The 20,353-nt window shown below is 46.6% G+C and overlaps 1 protein-coding gene across 4 annotated transcripts in view; it reads left to right on the top strand.

The window, feature by feature from the left end:
• DPP6 (dipeptidyl peptidase like 6) overlaps nucleotides 1-20,353 on the top strand; it is a 1,147,427-nt gene that overhangs the window by 1,037,386 nt on the left and 89,688 nt on the right. For all 4 annotated transcript variants that reach the window (XM_050785804.1, XM_050785807.1, XM_050785803.1 and 1 more), the window contains exons 11-14: nucleotides 8,941-9,064; nucleotides 10,713-10,751; nucleotides 16,525-16,632; nucleotides 18,971-19,062. In XM_050785804.1, the coding sequence (XP_050641761.1) occupies nucleotides 8,941-9,064; nucleotides 10,713-10,751; nucleotides 16,525-16,632; nucleotides 18,971-19,062 (363 nt within the window). The remainder of the gene's footprint in view (nucleotides 1-8,940; nucleotides 9,065-10,712; nucleotides 10,752-16,524; nucleotides 16,633-18,970; nucleotides 19,063-20,353) is intronic.

Here is a 20,353-nt window from a genome sequence, read left to right as displayed (position 1 = left end):
CCTTTTCTGGCCTCTTCTCCCTGCCACCATAGGAAGAAGGACAGATTTGCTTTCCCTTCCACCATCATTGTAAGTTTCCTGAGGCTTCTCCAACCCTGCAGAACTATGAGTCAATTAAACCTCTTTCCTTTATAAATTACCCAGTCCCAGGCCGTTCTTTATAACAGCATGAGAATAAACTAATACAATCTGATACTTGCTCCTCTGCAAATCACCTTTTCTCTTTCCAAAAGCTTTTTGAATTTTGAAATAATATATCTATGTATGTGTTTTCTTTTCATTTATCACCATTTCATCCACAGACTTTCAGTTGTTCCTTCTGTTTGAACTGCATTTCTGAGTCTCATACGATGCTTTGCCTGGAGCTCTGAGTCCCCACAAATCTCTCTGAGGTTCGAGCTCTGCAGGTGTCCAGGTTGCTATGCCCTCCAGCCTGACTCATCCCTCATGACCCTTCTATCTACTTTCTGTCTTCCAGAAACATGAAATCTCTCAGCCCTCCCCTGTTGTCTTTACTATTGTAGATATATTTTATTTCTTTATTATCATTGCAATTAGGTTTCTGGAGGGAAAGCAAACTAACGCGATACATCTACTAACTTAAATTGGAGACTTCCAGTGTTTTCTTAATAATCATCTTCTTGTTTCAAAAGTAACCTACACAGTATAGAAAATAATAATCCCTTGTCATTGCACATCACACTACCCATAGGTAACTACTGTGAGAAATCTGATAAATTATCCTTTGAGATTTCTTTTCTGGAAATATATATTTATCCTTCATTTATTTGGGTTTTTAAAAAATGATTAAGCAATTTTCTCAACACCATTGATCGTGGAAGTCTTCCTTTCCCTACTGATTTGGAGTGACATCTTTATAAAGTATAAAAGTATCATACAAACCAGTGTGCATTAAGGATGCCCGTCCACTACCGATGGTTGCATCAGTCAGATGTCAGGTGGTTCCAGAAATATGCTTATTATTAGCAACTTTTAAAAATAAATCTCAGGAGATCGAGACTATCCTGGCTAACCCGGTGAAACCCTGTCTCTACTGAAAAGAAAAGAAAAAAATAAAAATAAAAATAAAAATAAATAAATAAATAAAAATAAATCTCCTTTCCCTATGCTTCCTTTTTAAAACCACCTATCCATTTCTTCTTATATGCAAACTTCAGAATTATTTTATTTGATGCTCTACTGAAAAGAAATTCATTGGTTCACTATTAAAATTAAATTCATTTCTTTAACCAATATTAAGTATTTACCATGTGTGAAGCCCTATCTATGGTGCTAAAAATATAGAAATGAATAAGGTGAGTATGGTCTCTGCTGTTATGAAGCTTAAATATAATAAATTCAATTCTTTCCAAACTGATCACCGTTTTAAAAACTTTACCATGTCTTTTCTCTTATTCCAGAAACGTAAGTGTTTCTATTCCTTTTTCCTAAATAATATCCTTTTATTTCATCATGTGTAATTCTGCCACCTTTTGTTTTTAGCCTTCTTTTTGCAATTTACTAAATGCTTATGATTCTACAAACTATTTGCCCAGTATTTCTTTATATTATTTTTATCACTTAATTTGACTTTATAATCAAATTGATAGTAGTTTAGAACTAGCTAGGATGAACTGATTTTAGAGATTACTTTTTTTTTTACATGTTGAGTTTCTAATTTTGAGCCATTAATTTTGAGTTACCTTCCTAAGTCAGTGTAGAATATATTCAAGTAAAAGATAAGGCCAGGCACAGTGGCTCACACCTGTAATCCCAGCACTTTGGGAGGCCGAGGCTGGAGGATCAGTTGAAGTCAGGAGTTTGAGGCCCACCTGGCCAACAAGGCAAAACCCCGTCTCTACTAAAAATACAAAAATAAGCCAGGCGTGGTGGCGCACGCCTGTAATCTCAGCTACTCGGGAGACTGAGGCAGGAGAATCACTTGAACCCAGGAAGCGGAGGTTGCAGTGAGCTGAGATCGTGCCACTGCGCTCTAGCCTGGGTGATAGAGTGAGACTCTGCCTCAAAAAAAAAAAAAAAAAAAAAAAAAAAGTAGAAGATACACTTTAATACAAAAATATATTTGTTGTTATAAAACACATTGAAATATTAAACATTAAGTATTAGCAATAGACAGAAAGGAGGAGAAGCCTCAGATTAGCCTGAATTTTGATGCTTTATCAAAACTTATTTCATTATTACTAGATTATTGTGGAATTTCTGTTTTCCTAAAACTCGGAGGTTCTAGCACAACATATTTAGATGTTTCATTATTTTCCCTGGAATGTGGGAAATCCCTTTAGTCTTCACATTCGGGTCTTTTTTCCCACACGGAAGTCTCATCCTCTTTGTCTTTGGTTATCGTGTCTCTAGCCGCTCTGGTTTCTCCGTAGAAGCACTGCTCTTCTCAGCCGGTAGAAAGGCCCATCTTCTTCCTTATGCCTCCGTGTCACCTTCCTCTGCATTCTAGGAGAGCCTCCCACATTTTCCTCAATTTTCCTGACCCAGATTTTTCTCATTTTAGTTTTAGTTTCCTTGCAGCCCCCTCATCTCACTTTTTGATCTCCTCTTGGATTTTTAGAATTCTGTTCTCTTTATTTTTAGTGTGACTTCCCTTTTCTTTATTCTGCACCATTTGACCCTCACAGTTCCGCACCCCAGGAAGGAGAACGCCTCCCACACCTGATACCTGGCCACAGACAAAGGGTGAGAGTCACCTTTGACTCTGTGCTCTGACTTTCTAGGTGCTACTGAGCTCTTCTCCGGTGTAAATCTGGAAGACAGTCTAACCCATATGCATCTGGCATGGATCGTCTGGGCTGAGTTGACCTTTTTTTTTCCGACAAAGAAAAATTCTGCCTCTCCGAAGCAGAAATCCCTAGGTAGAAGAAGTGAAGCTGTCCTCACTCCTAATACATTTTCCACTTTTCTTAATTTCAAAGCTGTGAGCCCGGACAGCTGCACAGAGAAGAAGTGGAACAGATCTGACTGGATGGCTGGCGTCAGGACCAAGGCCGAGCCTCACTGCCCGGCTGGCATCAGGAACAAGGATTTTTCTTTGACATTCTAAGTAAATTAGTACATATGAAAAATTACAATATTCCTTAACACCCATTTAGCAAAAGTTTGGCTTTCCAAATTTGTGGCTGGAATAAACCCAGCTTTTCTGAGGGAAGAAGAATACAGTGGGGAAGAGAAAAACCTTTTCCTTCTGCATTCTCATGGCTGGGGCTGTCCTGTTCCCTACAGGGAAGAAACTGGGCCAGACCTTGCCTGGTTTCACCAGTGCCATCTGTGTTGCAGTTAGAGATTTTCAACATTCATTTCTAATGGCACTGTGACTTTTCATCATTTCTGTGTGTCTTTTTAGACACGATAACACAAAGTCAGTAAAGGTTGTCTCCCTCTGCTGGCCAGGCCCCACTGCCTGCTGGAGACCTCTGTCTGAAGAGTCCACACTCCCTGTGGTATGTGTTGTGCTGTTTGTGACACCCAGGCAGACACTCCTCATAAGGAATCAGAACGTCTGACGTGAGGCTCAGCCTTGGCCCTAACCCCAGCCGTGCGGTGAGGCTCAGCCTTGGTCCTGAGACCAGCCCTGCAGTGAGGCTCAGCCTTGGCCCCGACCCCAGCCGTGCGGTGAGGCTCGGCCTTGGTCCTGAGACCAGCCGTGCGGTGAGGCTCGGCCTTGGCCCCGACCCCAGCCGTGCGGTGAGGCTCAGCCTTGGTCCCGAGACCAGCCGTGCGGTGAGGCTCGGCCTTGGCCCCGACCCCAGCCGTGCGGTGAGGCTCGGCCTTGGCCCTGACGCCAGCCGTGCGGTGAGGCTCGGCCTTGGCCCTGACGCCAGCCGTGCGGTGAGGCTCAGCCTTGGTCCTGACATCAGCCGTCCAGTCAGATCTGTTCCACTTCTTCTCTGTGCAGCTGTCCGGGCTCACAGCTTTGAAATTGAAAAGTGGAAAATGTATTAGGAGTGAGGACAGCTTCACTTCTTCTACCTAGGGATTTCTGCTTCGGAGAGGCGTCAGTGAGCAAGTAAATATTTTATTTCCCCTTCCAGCAGCAAAAGTGTGACTACAAACCTTACAGAGCAGAAGAATGTCCTTTTTTCCAAAGCGTCACTTCCTCGCGAGGTGCCTACCTTGTCCCCAGAAAGCTGCTAGAACACCTTCCAGATTGCCCTGTTGGTGGTGATGCTTCACCCTTGTACACCGACTTGATTTTTAGAAAATAACTAAAATGTATTTGGGGCCGGGTGCAGTGGCTCATGCCTGTAATCCCAGCACTTTGGGAGGCCGAGGTGGGTGGATCACTTGAAGTCAGGAGATCAAGACCAGCCTGGCAACATGGTGAAACCCCATCTCTACTAAAAATACAAAAATTAGCTGGGTGTGTTTGTGGGCGCCTGTAATCCCAGCTATTTGGGAGACTGAGGCATGAGAATCGCTTGAACCCGGGAGGCGGAGGTTGCAGTGGGCTGAGATCGTGCCACTGCACTCCAGCCTGGGCAACAGAGCGAGACTCCATCTAAAAAACATAAAAAATAAAATGTATTTGGCACCAGGCGTAGTCATGGATACAACTCATGGACTTGGGAAATGTTGACTAGAGATGAGATGCTGCTATGCAGGTCATGAGGCAGCGTCAAGCTCTCAGGGCAGGTCAGCAGAAGGGGCCCAAAAGCTTACTGATAAATGGCAACAGGATTAGAAGAGGCACAGAACTGCCCAAAACGTGAGAATCATGGCTTCCTTATGTAGAGGTGGAGCCCGTATGGATGCATGTATGTAAAAAGAAATCTTATTATATAATCTTTATAAATTCCCTAAATAGTGTTTATTGTTTTGGGTTTTTAAAAATATTTCACATTGTATTTCATCACCATAACATCTCTAAGGGCGCCACCAGGCTTTAAAAATTCATATTACACAAATGAAGAAACTGAGGGTTGAAGCACCGTATAAAATTAGTTGTAGAACCAAGGCTTTCTCAGGCCTCTGAGGTGAGCCACATTTTGCCCCTCGACCCACGGATGATCCACGAGGCAGAGTGGGTCCACATTTAACTGTCCTAATTTTTAGTACAATTATATTTCTCCTCAGTAAAACAGTTTCATATTACAAACTAAGAGAAGGAAGGAAAGAAGGGAGGGAGGGAGGGAAGGAGAGGGAAGGAAGGAGGGAGGGAGGAAGGAGAGGGAAGGAAGGAGGGAGGGAGGGAGGAGAGGAAAGGAGGGAAGAAAGAGATGATCTGGCACTCGCTTTATGTAACTGGACATTTTACTTGGGACTCTGTATTAGTCAGTTCTCACACTGCTAATAAACACATACTCAAGGCCGGGCACCTGTAGTCCCAGCACTTTGGGAGGCCAAGGCTAGCAGATTACTTGAGGTCAGGAATTTGAGACCAGCCTGGCCAACATGGTGAAACCCCATCTCTACTAAAAACACAAAAATTAGCTACGCATGGTGGCACACATCTGTAATCCCAACTACTTGGGAGGCTGAGGCATGAGAATTGCTTGAACCCAGGAGGTACAGGTTGCAGTGAGCCAAGATTGTGCCACTGCACTCCAGCCTGGGGAATAAAGTGAGACTCTGTCTCAAAAAATAATAAAAATAAAAATAAATAAATAAATAAAATAAAGACATACCTGAGACTGGGTAATTTAGAAAGAAAAGAGGTTTCATGGACTCAGTTCCACATGGCTGGGAGGCCTCACAATCATGGTGGAAGACAAAGGAAGAGCAAAGGGGTATCTCACATGGCAGCAGGCAAGAGAGCATGTGCAGGGAGAGTGCTGTTTATAAAACAATCAGATCTTATGAGAACTTACTCCCTACCATGGGAACAGCATGGGGGAAACCACGCCCATTATTCAATTATCTCCACCTGGCCCCGCCCTTGACATATGGGGATTATTACAATTCAAGGTGAGATTTGGGTGGGAGCATGGCCAAACCATATCAGGCTCTCAGTAAAGAAACAGTGTGGTTGCTACTTCTAGAAAATAACAAACCACACCAGAGTAACACATCCTTGCCTCCTTCTAAAGCCATGAAGCAGGCTTGTCACTGTGTGTCCACGTTTTGTGGCCAAGAACTTTAAGCAGGAACAGTACCATGGCTCCGTGGGCCATCTCACTGCTGTTGATGCTGCACACCCCAGCCCCCTGGCTCCATCCAGTCGTACTCAGCCTAGTGACATTTCCAGCATGATTTGCTCCAGAGGCATCAAGAGAAGGCTTGCATCCATCTCCTTTTCATTTATAACATTTCACTTCCAAATTAAGAAATAGAAAAACTGAGAATAGTGTGTAGTCATATTTGGCCTAGATGAAGATTATTTGTACAAAAGAACACTATAAAAAGCAGAAAGAGGCATAGGATGAATGAATGTTTCCAACAGTTGAGAATAAAAGCAGCATTCTTCCTAATTAGTATGAAGGACATAAGGGGAAGAAATAGTCATTCCAGGAGACCTTACTTTTTCTTTCTTAATTGCATGCAGACGAAATGTGTTTGCTGAGGGAGTAAGTGCAGGGTTCCCTGTGGCTTCACCACTGCCCCCAGTGTGGACGTGGAATCTGCAACCACAGTCCCCATGTGGCTCTTGCACACGTCCGTCCCCACGGCTTCTCTTCAGCATCCTCCAGTGTGGACTCAAAGTCCAGTTAAAACATCATTAAAAAATAAAAGTGTTCCATATGAAGCAAGAGCTAGGCACAGACCTTGAGTTATATTTAAGGACAAAAGTGAAATACATTTTTTTCTTATGATTATAAATAATGACCAAATCTCATCATTATACATACCTGTCCCCACCTTTGGGCCGTGAAACAACAAAGCAGGACCTTTGGTGAATGTTGCTGGCAGGATGTGCCACCTTTCAGTGCCAGAGCCAGGATGGAGAGCAGGGGGAAGGCATGGCCCCCGTGGACATGCAGGCCAGGCTCTAGGGCAGGCCAGTGTGGGGCGCAGATTGTGCAAAGAAAAACAACCATGTTTCGGGCATCACAGAAACGGAGCAGGTTGAAAGGCCTGACAGCTGGATTACAGCTGAGCGCCCCTCTTGCGTTCTTGGGTTGTGTGCCTCCTCACCACCCCAGTCCTCAGGGACTCCCCAAGACCACAGTGGGCAGCTGCAGACCTCCCTTCCAGGCCATGCACCAGCGGCCCCCTGTCTCAGGCCCTCACCGGCTTGCCACTGTTCCTCTTGTTTGCCACATGGTCCTGATTTAGGTCAAGTTATTAAGAACCTTGATTAACAAGTAGGTGTGGGAAATGGGGGAGATGCGGCACTGGAATCTCCTGGTTAACTGAGGCTCCGGCCAAGGCACCTGGCTACTTAGTCCTTTATGTTAAAATAATTATTAAGTGTAGTGAGGTCCCTCTCCCACTCGCCAGGAATTGTCTAGTGAATGTACTGCTCTCTTTAGTGATAAAAGATCTTGTAAGACCACAAAGTAATCATTCTGAACAGTAGATCTCATTATAGATAGAGAAGGGGTGAGTGATTGAACGCGCATTAGCTGGCTTCTAGAACATTCTGGAATTCACCTGGGAATAGTCTTTTTGGGACATTAATTTTCTGAACACTTTCTTCTTCCTCTTAAATGTAAAATTGTATTTTTTTAATCTGGTTTTTGGAGGGTTCTGCGTGACTGGATGAATTCCCAGGAGCCCCAGTACCCCTTGGGCTAAGTAGAGAGCGGCACAGAGCCTGTGGTAGTTTCAGGTTTGGGCAGAATCAGGCGCATGACCCTTAAGATATCAAACCAAGTTTGCCTGAAGCCCAGAGCCATGAACCAATTTCCCTAATTAGCTAGAGAGTGTCCCTGGGTATTTTATCTTTAAGGAGGAGGAATTAGAGAATGGAGCCTTCAACAGCCCAGGCAGGGATGCTTTTCACCCTGTGTCACTCTTTGGGGCCTCCCACCAGCCCTTTTCAGGTTCTTTCTCTGTCCTGCCTCCCCGGACCCCTCGCTGTCCCGATCAGGTGATTAGTTGTGCGTTTGTCTGGTACTGCGGTGTGAAAGTCAAGGCATCAGCTGGAGAGATGTGACCTCAAAACCCACGGAGCAGCCCCCACGCCCCTCACCCCCAGGGCAGCCACACGCAGTGACAGGCAGCTCCCAGTGCCTTTGGGTTTATTTCTTTATTTTTTTCCATTTACAAACGCTTTATTCCATACATTTCAGTAAGATAAAGAAAAAACAAGAGCAACAACAAAGCAAATAGTAAATCAAATGTTTCCTGATATTTAAAATGTTAAATAATGAGAATTCTGTAACTCACTTATAGCCAATGGGAATGATTTTACCTTTTCTAAAGATCTAATATACACTGCAACTACAGCTTGGGACATTTGGCTCATTTAACCCTATTTGAAATATTCTGCATTTTTATGTATAATTTGTGATAAGCATTTATTTTAGTGCTTTATCATACATTTCTCCAGTATGTTCAATATTATTCTTGAGGAATCTTTCATTTTCTTTTTAGAATGCCTTGTCATTGTATTTACTTTGTCAAACTTGCACTGAATACATCTGTGTGGATCTGTTACTGGCCCACCTACTTTGTTTCATTGATCTTTCCACTTTTTGTTAATTGCTTTTACTTTTGAAGCTTTATTAGTATTAAATACATTTTAAATAATACAATTATATCAACAAGAATTAGGGGAAAATCCATAAAGGCAATATAAATAGAAAGAAAAGCCTTTGGGTTTATTTAGCACGAGGTAGTGCCTGGGCGGCCCCTCCGAGTCCCGCGTCCGTGCAGATTCTTGATAAACCGGATTTCAGAAGCTCCAGGCTGGCTGTGTCACCGCTCGCTCCGGCCCCCGGCTCCCGTGTCCAGGGCTGGGGTCGGCGGTCCCCTGGCTTCCGTCATGCGGGGGTCCTGCCAAGCTACTCATGCTGTGTTTGGCGTTTCCAGGGAGTACTACATCACCATGGTGAAGTGGGCCACCAGCACCAAGGTCGCCGTGACCTGGCTGAACCGGGCGCAGAACGTGTCCATCCTCACCCTCTGCGACGCCACCACGGGGGTCTGCACAAAGGTACGGGGACTGTGAGGGTGGGGGGGAAACGGGTGAAGAACCAATGGCCAGACGCGCCCGAGGTGGCGCCAGAGTCGTCTCAGCCCTCGGGCCTGGGACGTGGGGACCGGCCGCCGAGCTGCTGCGGGGAGCCTGCGGCACCGTCCCGGCTCCGGCGCGGCTGCCACCTCGTGGCCGATGCAGGCGCTGCCGCAGACCCGGCCGAACCCCTCCGTGAATTGCCAGAGTCACCCCGTGCCTGGCACCTGGACGCCATCCGCAGTTCACTGAGTGTCGCTCCTTTTATCCGCGCTCACCGCTGTCACCTAAGTGAGCGTCCTCGTTGCAGCTGATGCTCGGAGAGGAGGGGCCCTGCCTTTCCCCAGACCCCGCCGACAGCCTCCCCCAGCGGGCTCCAGGCGTGCGTCCCTCCGCAGGTCCTGGTGAGGCCAGCCATGTTTCTAGGAGCCTCAGGCTGATTCAATGTGTAATGAGAGGAGGTAAACGTAGGGGAAAGAAAATTAAAACGCTCAAAGAGTAAACAAAGGAAAAATCAAGTCTAAGAGAGGCCGCCCGGGTGGAGCAGGCAGGTGGCCCACTGTGCTCACCCTCCGCCCCATGGGATGGGACCTCCCCACCCCACACTGCTCCATCAGGGCCCCCAGAAGCAAGTCCCCTTGTGGCGGGTTTTGTAAAAATCAAATAAAATCGATTAATACATTCAGGCAGATCTTTCAGAAAGTCCTTTTTGATCTTAAGTTTCTATCTCCCAGCTGAGGGGGGCCAAGGCTTGCAGGCATGTTTTCTCGAGATGCTCCTAACGCAGCAGCTGTCACTGTGATCCTAAGCACTGTGATGCCTTTCTAAGGTGGTCAGTCTTGCGTGACCTTTTATCTAAGCTGGGGCGGATTCCAGGCTATTCTGATGAGCTTGCTTGAGGGGAAGGAAGGAATGAGAGGACACAAAGCAGGCAGCTAAAAATGGCTTGTAATCTGCAACTTCTCCATGCCCCTGAGCCTTGAGTGTCAGTGGCAGATTCTGCTTCCTGCTATAACCCATGACAGAGGCCTGCTCCAGGGGCCCAGAGGTCCAGTCTGCGCAAGCACCAGGCCCACAGCGCCTCCGGATGACATATGTGTGCTGCACAGCTTGAGTTTGGTGTCTGGGGTTTTGTTTTTCTTTTGTTTGCACCTTTCCACAGACCACTGTGAGACCTACTTTTCCTATATGCTTTAGCCCCTTTGAAAGGGTTTCTGGTCCACCAGGAGTGTTACTCACTGTTCCAGAATGGGATCTGGACACAATGTCCACACATTCTGACTCAATGTAGCCTGAGGTTCACTGTTAGATGGATACATGCCCGGCCAGTGATGACCGCCCCCTGGTACAGGCGCCATCTTCTTCCAGAGGGTTCTTTCCCACCACGCGTTTGTGTTGCTAGGGATAGTGGCATTTTCTCATTCGAGGACACTTGTGTTCGGCTCTGAGCCACACACGAGACAAACAGGAGAGCTTGGGATTGCCTCCTCCCGGAGCTGCCATGGCAGCTGTGCGATGCTTATGCAGCAACCGTGTAGGTGAAGCCAAATTGTTTTCTGCACTGTTGGTTGCAGACACAATACATGGGGGAAAAAAAACCCTCTTGTCTAATGCTCTCATTTCTTTTCAGAAACACGAGGATGAAAGTGAGGCCTGGCTCCACAGACAGGTAACTACTGCACATGCGGGTCCCCACCATCACCTCCACCCGATCCACCCCAGGGCTGGCTCTCAGAGCTTCGACAACCGTAGAATGGCTTCTCAGAGTAAATCACACAGGGCTCCCCAGGCAGAAACAGACAGTGTGCTGGCTCTGCTCACAGTGCCTCCCGTTCTCCAGGGCAGCCCAGAGAGCTCCCAGAGAATCTGAGTTCTAAGGAGGGCCGTGTGAAAATCACAGCTCCTCAGAGCATGCAATGTTTGGTGAGACCTCAGCTTGCAGTTGGATGCCAGCACCTTGGTAAATTGAAAATGAAGAGTCCATCAAAGGTGGCTTGACATAATCTACTATAGTGAAAGGGTGGAAAAGTGGTGGATATCCCTGTTTATTGCCAGGGGTGGTTTTGTTGGTGTCTCATTTGGAGTCACCTCCTCTGTGATTCTATAAGGCCCGTCCTCAGGGACATAACTGCAAACCCTCCCGGGGGAGTCTTCATCCCTAACTCGGGTAAAGGAACACACATTAAAACAGACTCTAGGAACTTGAGACCAAAAGAGATCAGGAGAAGCCTAAGCAAATCATTTTGAGACAATTTTTCTAAATTAAACTCACACAAAATGTATCCGTATTTTCTTTCTTCAAGCCTTTTTGTCTCATTCCACACTCTGACACTAAGAAGAACAGGTGAAAAAGCTTTGGAAGCTTCCTGTGTCCTTATCCTTCCTAAGGGGATGAAAGTTGTCTTAAAGACTGTGGGGAAAGTCAAACCAGACTTGAGTCTCATGAATTGTGGTAGAGACACAGGTATGCTTCTTCCTGGATATGGTATATTCTATTTATGGAAAATAACTGAAGCTGGACAAAACTATCGTCATGGCTCTCCAAGAACATTCCAGCACTGTAGCTGCTGGGCTACTGCTTCTGCCTATGGAGTCAGGAATATAAATATCTCAGAAGTCAGAGCCTCATCAATGGACGGGCTACTCCAAAATGTATCCTGTTTCTGCTCTGTTCCAATCTTATTCACAAGAGGAATGGCTCCACATGGCCACTTTCATTTTGCATGTCCCAATTTGGGTGTCAAGTTCAAGCCAAGAAGATATCGGGAAGAGGGAAGACTTAGGGAACCCTCAAACATTAGCATGCTGGAAATTTCTTGAATGCCAACGGAACCAAATATATAAGCATACATATCAAAAATAGTATTATGATGTTCATCTCACATCAGACAAATTGTCAGAGAGATTATAATGAAAGGATCATTTTGTAAACTCCATTATCTATATATCACGTGTTCAACCAATATTTATGGATCTTACCAGGCACCATGATAGGCTGTGGATTTCAAAAAATAAGTCGGCTACTATCACTGAGCCCACGTTGTGGTGTGTGTCAGAATTTTATTCCTTCTTATGGCTGAATAATATTCCAGAATATGTATGTAGTATATATCCTGGAATATTATACATATATATGTGTGTGTTATATGTATATATACATATATACAATATAATACATATACTGGAATATTATTCAGCCATAAGAAGAACTGAAATAGTATTCCAGTATATACCGGTTTGTTTGTCTGTTGATGGACATTTGGGTTGTGTCTACCTTTTGGCTATTGTGAATAGCACATCTAATAACAGACACAAAAGGCTACCTTATTGTGCAATTCCATCTATATAAAATATCCAGAATAAATACACTCATAGAAACAGAAAGCTGATCAGTGGTGTCCCAAGGCCGGGGGCAGTATGGAGAGGAACAGGTTAATGAACAGAGATTTATTTTGGGGTGGTGGAAATGTTTTGGAACTAGATAGAAGTGGTGGCTGCACAGCATTGTGAATAGACTAAATGCTACTAATTGTTCACTTCTATTAATATGTTTTCTTTAGTGTTACGGGAATTTTACCTTAACCATTTTTTTAAAAATGAATAAGCTAGAGCATGAGCTCTCAAAGATGGTACATCCTAGACAGAGAGATGAGACGCTCACGTCACACCCATCATGTGGGACACGTAGGTGATCCTCAGACACTGAGAAGCAGGGCTGAGGTATTAGGGTGTTGGTGGGAGTGGGAGCCGGGAAAAGCATGGTGGGCACGGAGCAGGTGGTCCTATGCCAGGCCCACTTTGTGTTTGAACAGGAGGAAGTGAGGAATGTGCTTAAAAGAGCAGACTAATGTGATTCTTTGTTGGGGGCATGGAGGCTGTGGGAAAGCAAGGTGGATGTGCCCACTCTGCTTCCCTGTCCCCGTCAAGAGGCATTCTCATGGGGGGAGCTGGCTTCCCGGCTGGTCACCTCCGGTTCTGCCCTCTGGATGGACAGCAGAGTACGTGGTCCCTGAGGCCCATGGAGGGCCGTGGTTCTGTCCTCTAGCACTCACTTCATCAGCTCTGCAGAGTGGCTACAGAGCCGAGGTCGTCAGCAGAACTTTCCTGTATTAGTGTTTGTGTGTCTCATCGTCCATGTGAGAACAGCTACCCAAGTGTCTCATCGTCCATGTGAGAACAGCTACCCGAGTGTCTCGTCGTCCATGTGAGAACAGCTACCCGAGTGTCTCGTCGTCCATGTGAGAACAGCTACCCGAGTGTCTCGTCGTCCATGTGAGAACAGCTACCCGAGTGTCTCGTCGTCCATGTGAGAACAGCTACCCGAGTGTCTCGTCGTCCATGTGAGAACAGCTACCCGAGTGTCTCGTCGTCCATGTGAGAACAGCTACCCGAGTGTCTCGTCGTCCATGTGAGAACAGCTACCCGAGTGTCTCGTCGTCCATGTGAGAACAGCTACCCAAGTGCAGGGTAAGACAGCCTGAATGGGATTCCGGAAACCAGATCCTTCCAAGCAGAATCCAGTCAACACTTAAAAGGTAGCATGAATTAAAATAATTCTTACTGTTTTCAAATGTAAAGTTTAAAGCATTTACTAAGCACACAGCTAAATTTTTTAAATAGCTGGTTAAACATATGCAATGCTGTCATGAGTTGGAAATGCAATGTTCTGTGACAGGTGTGTTTTCCTGGGATGGAGCGTCCCTGGGTCAGGTGGGCCCATCAGCTGCAGTTGTGATTGCGACACTGGGTTAGGGGCACCCTGCCCATGGCAGCAGTTGGGAAGCCAGGATGTCTCTAAAGATCCTACAGGTTGAGAGTCTGCACCTGTGAAGATCACAGCTCCACGGTCTGCAGGAAGATTTACTTTCAAACAGTTTCTCATGGCATTGTTTTTTCATAAGGGAATTCATGGACCCTATTTTTCAAAAATAATCCATAATGTTTCTGCATCCCTCAAGATACTGTGAGATCCTGGAGAACAACTTAGTAACTTTTTGAGGCTGGACCTGCCACCTGCTGCCAGTGAAGCCATTGACTGCTGCTTCAGACAGAGCCTAAGGGGGTTTTCCTGGGAAGGCTACGGGCACGAGTGAGAGAGACACACGGAGGCCGCATGCCCTCTACCCATCCATCTCCAATGGGTCACAGAAGCTTGCCCCAGCTGGCCCAGGAGAGACTGGCATCTGGAAAGTCCTGCAGACCTCAGGGAGACCTGACCTACTTAGGTCCACCGGTCTTCTGAGGACCCAATGCTAGAACAGAGGTGAGCTGTAGCGAGCCTGCTAATTTTGTGTCATCTGAGCTGTTCATCTGAGCCGTTCATCTTCCTGTCTTCTCTGCCCAACTCCTTCCTGGAATCCTCAGTATGGTCACCCGTAGAGATTCTGCATGAGCTAAAAAGCAGAGGCAAATGCATGTGTGGAGACCCACCAAATTGCCTCTCCTCTGGGAATAGTCGAGAAACAGGCAATCCCCTCTGCCACATACACACTCTGTCACTGCTGCCCTGACCCTGCAAAGTCAGTCCTGATACAGACCCAGGAGGATCCTCTGCCAGAACCATCTGCATTTGCCGTAGAGCCCCAGAGCCTATTGTTTTGGTTGAAGGACTGGTTCTATGGATCAATTTCTGACTGTCTTTCTTCTTTAATCAGAATTTTGGTTTTGCGATTTCAAAATTTGGGCTGGGGAGGGGGCGTTGGACGAAATTGTTATATCTGAACCATGGGGGAAAAAAACTGGCAAAAATGCTACAAATGACTCCCAAAGAAGCTCTCATCAGTCAGAAGGGCTCCTTCGTGAGTGGAGTTGAGGAAACCAGGCATGTGTGTGATAAACTCTGTCATCCAGGGAGACTGGAAACGCTTCCCCCAAAATCAAATGAGAGACAGAGTCAGGATAAAATCCAGGTCCCTGGTCAACAATCATTACACTTTGTCACTAAAAATACATTTACCACGTGAGACACCGGGTCTCAGAGAGACTCAGAGGCTTCACTTGCGTTCCAGGGAATGTTTCCAAGACAAGGTGGAGATGACATCACAACGGTGGAGGCCTTCTCATTATGAAAACAATGCTTCTGGCCAGAATTAATTATTTATTACATTTATTAAGAATATTTTTCTCTACCAAACATGCAAACATTTCCCCCAGAAAACTGAGGCAATATAGCCCTACCCATCCCACTGTTGGCAAATAGAAGTGCATTTTAAAAGCCAAATTAACCGCTGGTTTTCCCATTTCCTCTGCTTTTAAATACCATGCTTCCAACTCTAAATAGAAAAATAAATGTTTGCAGATTAAAGGTTTCATTTTATTGCAAATATTCATGAAGATTAAATGTCATTTTAATCACATGTTAGTTTATTTCTCGGGGCATATCATATCTGCATGGGTTCCTTCACTGTAGGGAAATGAGTTTTCCTTGCGCCAGCTGGGGTTTATTTACCATTTGTTCTCATCCCTGCGTTAGTGTGAAGCTCCTTGAGTCAGAAAATACATCTCGTAACTAACTAATTGGTGTTCACGGATGGAAACTTCCAAACTTGGGCTTCAGAGAGGCCAAGGTACTGCGGCAGCAAAATCCCTTTCACCCATCAAAGCGACGGCCACCCTGTGGGCTGGTGGAAGGCTGAGCCCCCTGGCTGTTCACTGTCTGGGGATTAGGCAGAGACGGTGGCGACACCTGCCCTAAATCCAACCCGGAACTCTTCCCCCAGGGAAAACTGGGCATGCTGATTCTGTTTCCAGGGAAAAGTGACAGTAGATCCAAGCAAATGTTGTCATCCAGTATGGCCCGAGGTGGAGCACATCCCTGGGACTGCTGTGCCTTCCCACCTGCATTTTAGAATCCGTGGTATTTGTCCTTGTGTTTCTTTTCTTTTTTTTTTCTTGCCTTCTTGATGGGCTATTCAGTGTGAGATCAATTGTATTAAATAAGGAGAAAAGACAGGATTGAAAGAATAGATTTTGCTTTTAGGCAAAATCACGTTTGTGATTGTTGAGAATTATGTTTTTTTCTGATATATAATAAATGCCACTGGAGAAATCTCACAATACACCCTGGTTTCAATGGGCAATAATTCGAGGGGGAAGAACCCCCTTTTGAGTTTTGAGAGCCGAGTTCCTGTTCTCGCTGGTGAGCTTGGCGTGCACACAGGGCTGGTCTTTGTCTCGGCGCCGTGTAGACTGAGGGATGCCTTTTTATTTGCCACTGCTGAAGCTATAGCCTCTTAATTCCTCGTTCTTCTTTTAGAAAACAGAACAGTTGACTCATGATTCCCAAGGAAAGTGACGGCCTCACCGAGCACTTATTATTTCAACTGTACCTCTCCTTAGAAATCACACAGAAAATGTATCTCAGGGTGTATTTTATCCTGGTTCAACCTCTTCAGAATAAATGATGTTTTAGTTGTGGTTTCATCCGTGGCCTTTGTCCACAGAATGAAGAACCCGTGTTCTCCAAGGATGGCCGAAAGTTTTTCTTCATCAGAGCGATCCCCCAGGGAGGACGAGGAAAATTCTATCACATCACAGTGTCCTCGTCCCAGGTAAGTCCTGCTAGTTTCCACAACTGAACTAGAAACTAGCCTGCTAGAGGCCGTGGGGTGACAGCCTCTAGGGCTGGGCACACCTGCATTTTCAAGGACCTCGAGGAAACTGAAGGTGACTCCCAAAGGCAGTGCAGAGCATGGTGCTGGTGAGTGCAGAGGTTCCCATCAGGCCTGGTAGAGCCTTGCTCTATCTGGTCGTGTGTGAGAATGTGAATGACGCTTCTGCCAAGGTCAGCAGAGACCCAGGGATCCCCTGTTCAGTGTAAGGCTGAGGATGTTGGAGGACCATCTGTGCCGGAGGTCCTTTCCTTCTCCTTCTGCTGGGGGTCTCCTTAACATACTCCCCCCGAGGCATGGCTCCATGCACTCAACATCCCTCAGGGATCCAGCCTCCCACACTGCCCCATCTCCACCCAGAGCTAGATGCAGGTATTATTTTATTATGTGACCGCTACCAGTCATCACTCACTGGTTCTGGGGTGTGGCGAGTTAGGAACAGAGCATCCCTGGGTAGGGAACCTCAGAGATTAATATACATGAATTTAGGACCAAAAGTAGACATCCCGGGGTCAGCGTCTCCTGCAGAGGTCACCTCAGGGAGCCTCATGCCTGCAGGACGGGGCTGCCATGATGTTGACTTTGGGGGACTCTGCCCTGAGGAAGAAGGGAAGCGTGATCTTGGAGCTCCTTAGTTTTGGAGGCAGTCTAAAGTTATTTGGGATCAGGGTAGATGAATGAAATTTGATTAGAGAAAAGGTTAATCACAAATATTCTATGGCTATAACGTAGAAGGCTCGTATTTATGATGAGGCCCCAAAGGCAATTTCAAAAGAAAAAAATCCAAGAACATCCCGACTAAGAGCAGCTTTGATGGAATCGAGGTGGGGGCTGCGGAACTCCTGGGATGGAAATGGCGTCTCTCGGAGGTTCAGGTGCAATTTGTTCTCAGTGCACTTCATGGCACGACTGATAGAATGTCTGCAAGCTGTTGCCTTTGCTTTTTCCTATCGTCTTCCTTCTACCACCCTACATTGTTTTGTTTACTATTTTACACCACTTAGATCAAGATTTTAAAATGCTGGTCGGGTGGGGTGGCTCACACCTGTAATCCCAGCACTTTGGGAGGCCGAGGCAGGTGGATTACTTGAGGTCAAGAGTTCAAGACCAGCCTGGCCAACATGGTGAAACAAAAATTAGCTGGGCATGGTGGCACATGCCTGTAGTCCCAGATACTTGGGAGGCTGAAGCAGGAGAATTGCTTGAACCCAGGAGGTAGAGGCTGCAGTAGGCTGAGATCATGCCACTGCACTCCAGCCTGGGTGACAGAGTGAGATACTGTCTCAAAAAAAAAAAAAAAAAAAAAAAAGATTTATAAATGCTTCAGTGTTTTCATTTGGCCCCTAGTCTCTGTATTTGCCCAGAGCCCTATCAAACGTTCCAGCAGGAAGCAGGTCTCCTGCACCGCCCATGAGGCACCCCTTGGGGGTCCCGCAGAGCCTTCCCTTTCCAAACCTGCTTCAAACTCCCCAGCCTCTCCTGCACGCTCTCTGCGCCCCCAGGGCCTGCTGCCCCCAAACCTCCATGTTTGCGTCTGCAGCCCCCAGAGTGTGTGACTTGGGCCCTCCACCTAGTTTAATCTCCACCTGCTCTGCATCCACCTCCCACGGCACCTGCCATCCAGAACAGCTGCCCCTTTTCAAATCTCCACTGAAACATCACTGCTGCCTAGACGGCCCTGTCCTCTCTTCTGTTACCACGTGTCATTACCATGTGTCGTTACCATTCTTAGCTCAGGGGGCACACAGGGAAAGACAATGCGTGCAGGACGTGTAGTGTGGCAATACAGATCCAAGCCGTCCTTGTCAGCGGCAGCAGGGAGCGCCCTTTCTCCCTCCATTTATTCTTCTCTCTATTTCCCTCCCTGAATTCATCCACCTCCCGGCATTTGTCTCTTTCCTCCCTCACTGGTCCCCCTTCAGTAATGGCTCCACTAATTAGATTTACAAATGAAAAAGGTCTATAAAGCATTGATTCTCCTGAGAGTGCTTCTATCGTGGTTGGAGGCCAGGTCCAAGTGATTTGCGCCACCAAAGAGGACAGGGCGCTGTTCCCCACCACTGACATTCAGGGGTCGGGGAGGCTTCGGGCCTGGGGTTGGTCAGGAAACTTCACGGAGGATGTTGCCTCCCAGGAGAGGAGCAGGCAGAAGGGGCAGAGAGCCCTTCCTACAGAGAGAATGGCAGCCCCTGTCGCCTGGTGTCCAAAACAGCTGGAGGATGAAGAGCCTTGCCCGGACACCGGTGTCTGCTCCTGATGCCGTGTCTGTGTGTTTCAGCCCAACAGCAGCAACGACAACATCCAGTCCATCACCTCCGGGGACTGGGACGTGACCAAGATCCTCGCCTACGACGAGAAGGGGAATAAGATGTGAGTGACAACCAGGGGCCTGCCCCATCTTACTGGCCAATGGGACACGTTTGTTATTGTTTGTCAATTACACTCATGGAGTACGGAGCACGGAGGCCTCGGAGGCCTCCTCTTTCCTCCTCAGGCAGCATCACTAACTCCTAGTTTCTTCATGAAAATGTATCGTAGATTCCCATCTCAGCAGTCCAGCTGCCAGAGCTGCAGCATCCTGAGGACACAGGCTGGCAGCCAGCCCGTAAGGGGAAGCGCGCTAGCAGCAGTAGTAGGGGTAGTACTGATGCTGATTGAGTTTTCCAGCAGCAGTAGTAGGGGTAGTACTGATGCTGATTGAGTTTTCCAGCAGCAGTAGTAGGGGTGGTACTGATGCTGATTGAGTTTTCTAGCAGCAGTGGTAGGGGTAGCACTGATGTTGACTGAGTTTTCCAGCAGCAGTGGTAGGGGTAGTACTGATGTTGATTGAGTTTTCTAGCAGCAGTAGTAGGGGTAGTACTGATGCTGACTGAGTTTTCTAGAAGCAGTAGTAGGGGTAGCACTGATGTTGATTGAGTTTTCCAGCAGCAGTAGTAGGGGTAGCACTGATGCTGATTGAGTTTTCTAGCAGCAGTAGTAGGGGTAGTACTGATGTTGATTGAGTTTTCCAGCAGCAGTAGTAGGGGTAGTACTGATGTTGATTGAGTTTTCTAGCAGCAGTAGTAGGGGTGGTACTGATGCTGACTGAGTTTTCTAGCAGCAGTGGTAGGGGTACTACTGATGCTGACTGAGTTTTCTAGAAGCAGTAGTAGGGGTAGTACTGATGTTGATTGAGTTTTCTAGCAGCAGTGGTAGGGGTAGTACTGATGTTGATTGAGTTTTCTAGCAGCAGTAGTAGGGGTGGTACTGATGCTGACTGAGTTTTCTAGCAGCAGTAGTAGGGGTAGTACTGATGTTGATTGAGTTTTCTAGCAGCAGTGGTAGGGGTAGTACTGATGTTGATTGAGTTTTCTAGCAGCAGTAGTAGGGGTGGTACTGATGCTGACTGAGTTTTCTAGCAGCAGTGGTAGGGGTAGTACTGATGTTGATTGAGTTTTCTAGCAGCAGTAGTAGGGGTAGTACTGATGCTGATTGAGCTTTCTAGAAGCAGTAGTAGGGGTAGTACTGATGCCGACTGAGTTTTCTAGCAGCAGTAGTAGGGGTAGTACTGATGCTAATTGAGTTTTCTAGCAGTAGTAGTAGGGGTAGTACTGATGCTGATTGAGTTTTCCAGCAGCAGTAGTAGGGGTAGTACTGATGCTGATTGAGCTTTCTAGCAGCA

Source organism: Macaca thibetana, chromosome 3 (genome assembly GCF_024542745.1).
Source record: "Macaca thibetana thibetana isolate TM-01 chromosome 3, ASM2454274v1, whole genome shotgun sequence".
Taxonomy (NCBI): Eukaryota; Metazoa; Chordata; class Mammalia; order Primates; family Cercopithecidae; genus Macaca; species Macaca thibetana.
This window is presented reverse-complemented; position numbering and strand designations above follow the sequence as displayed.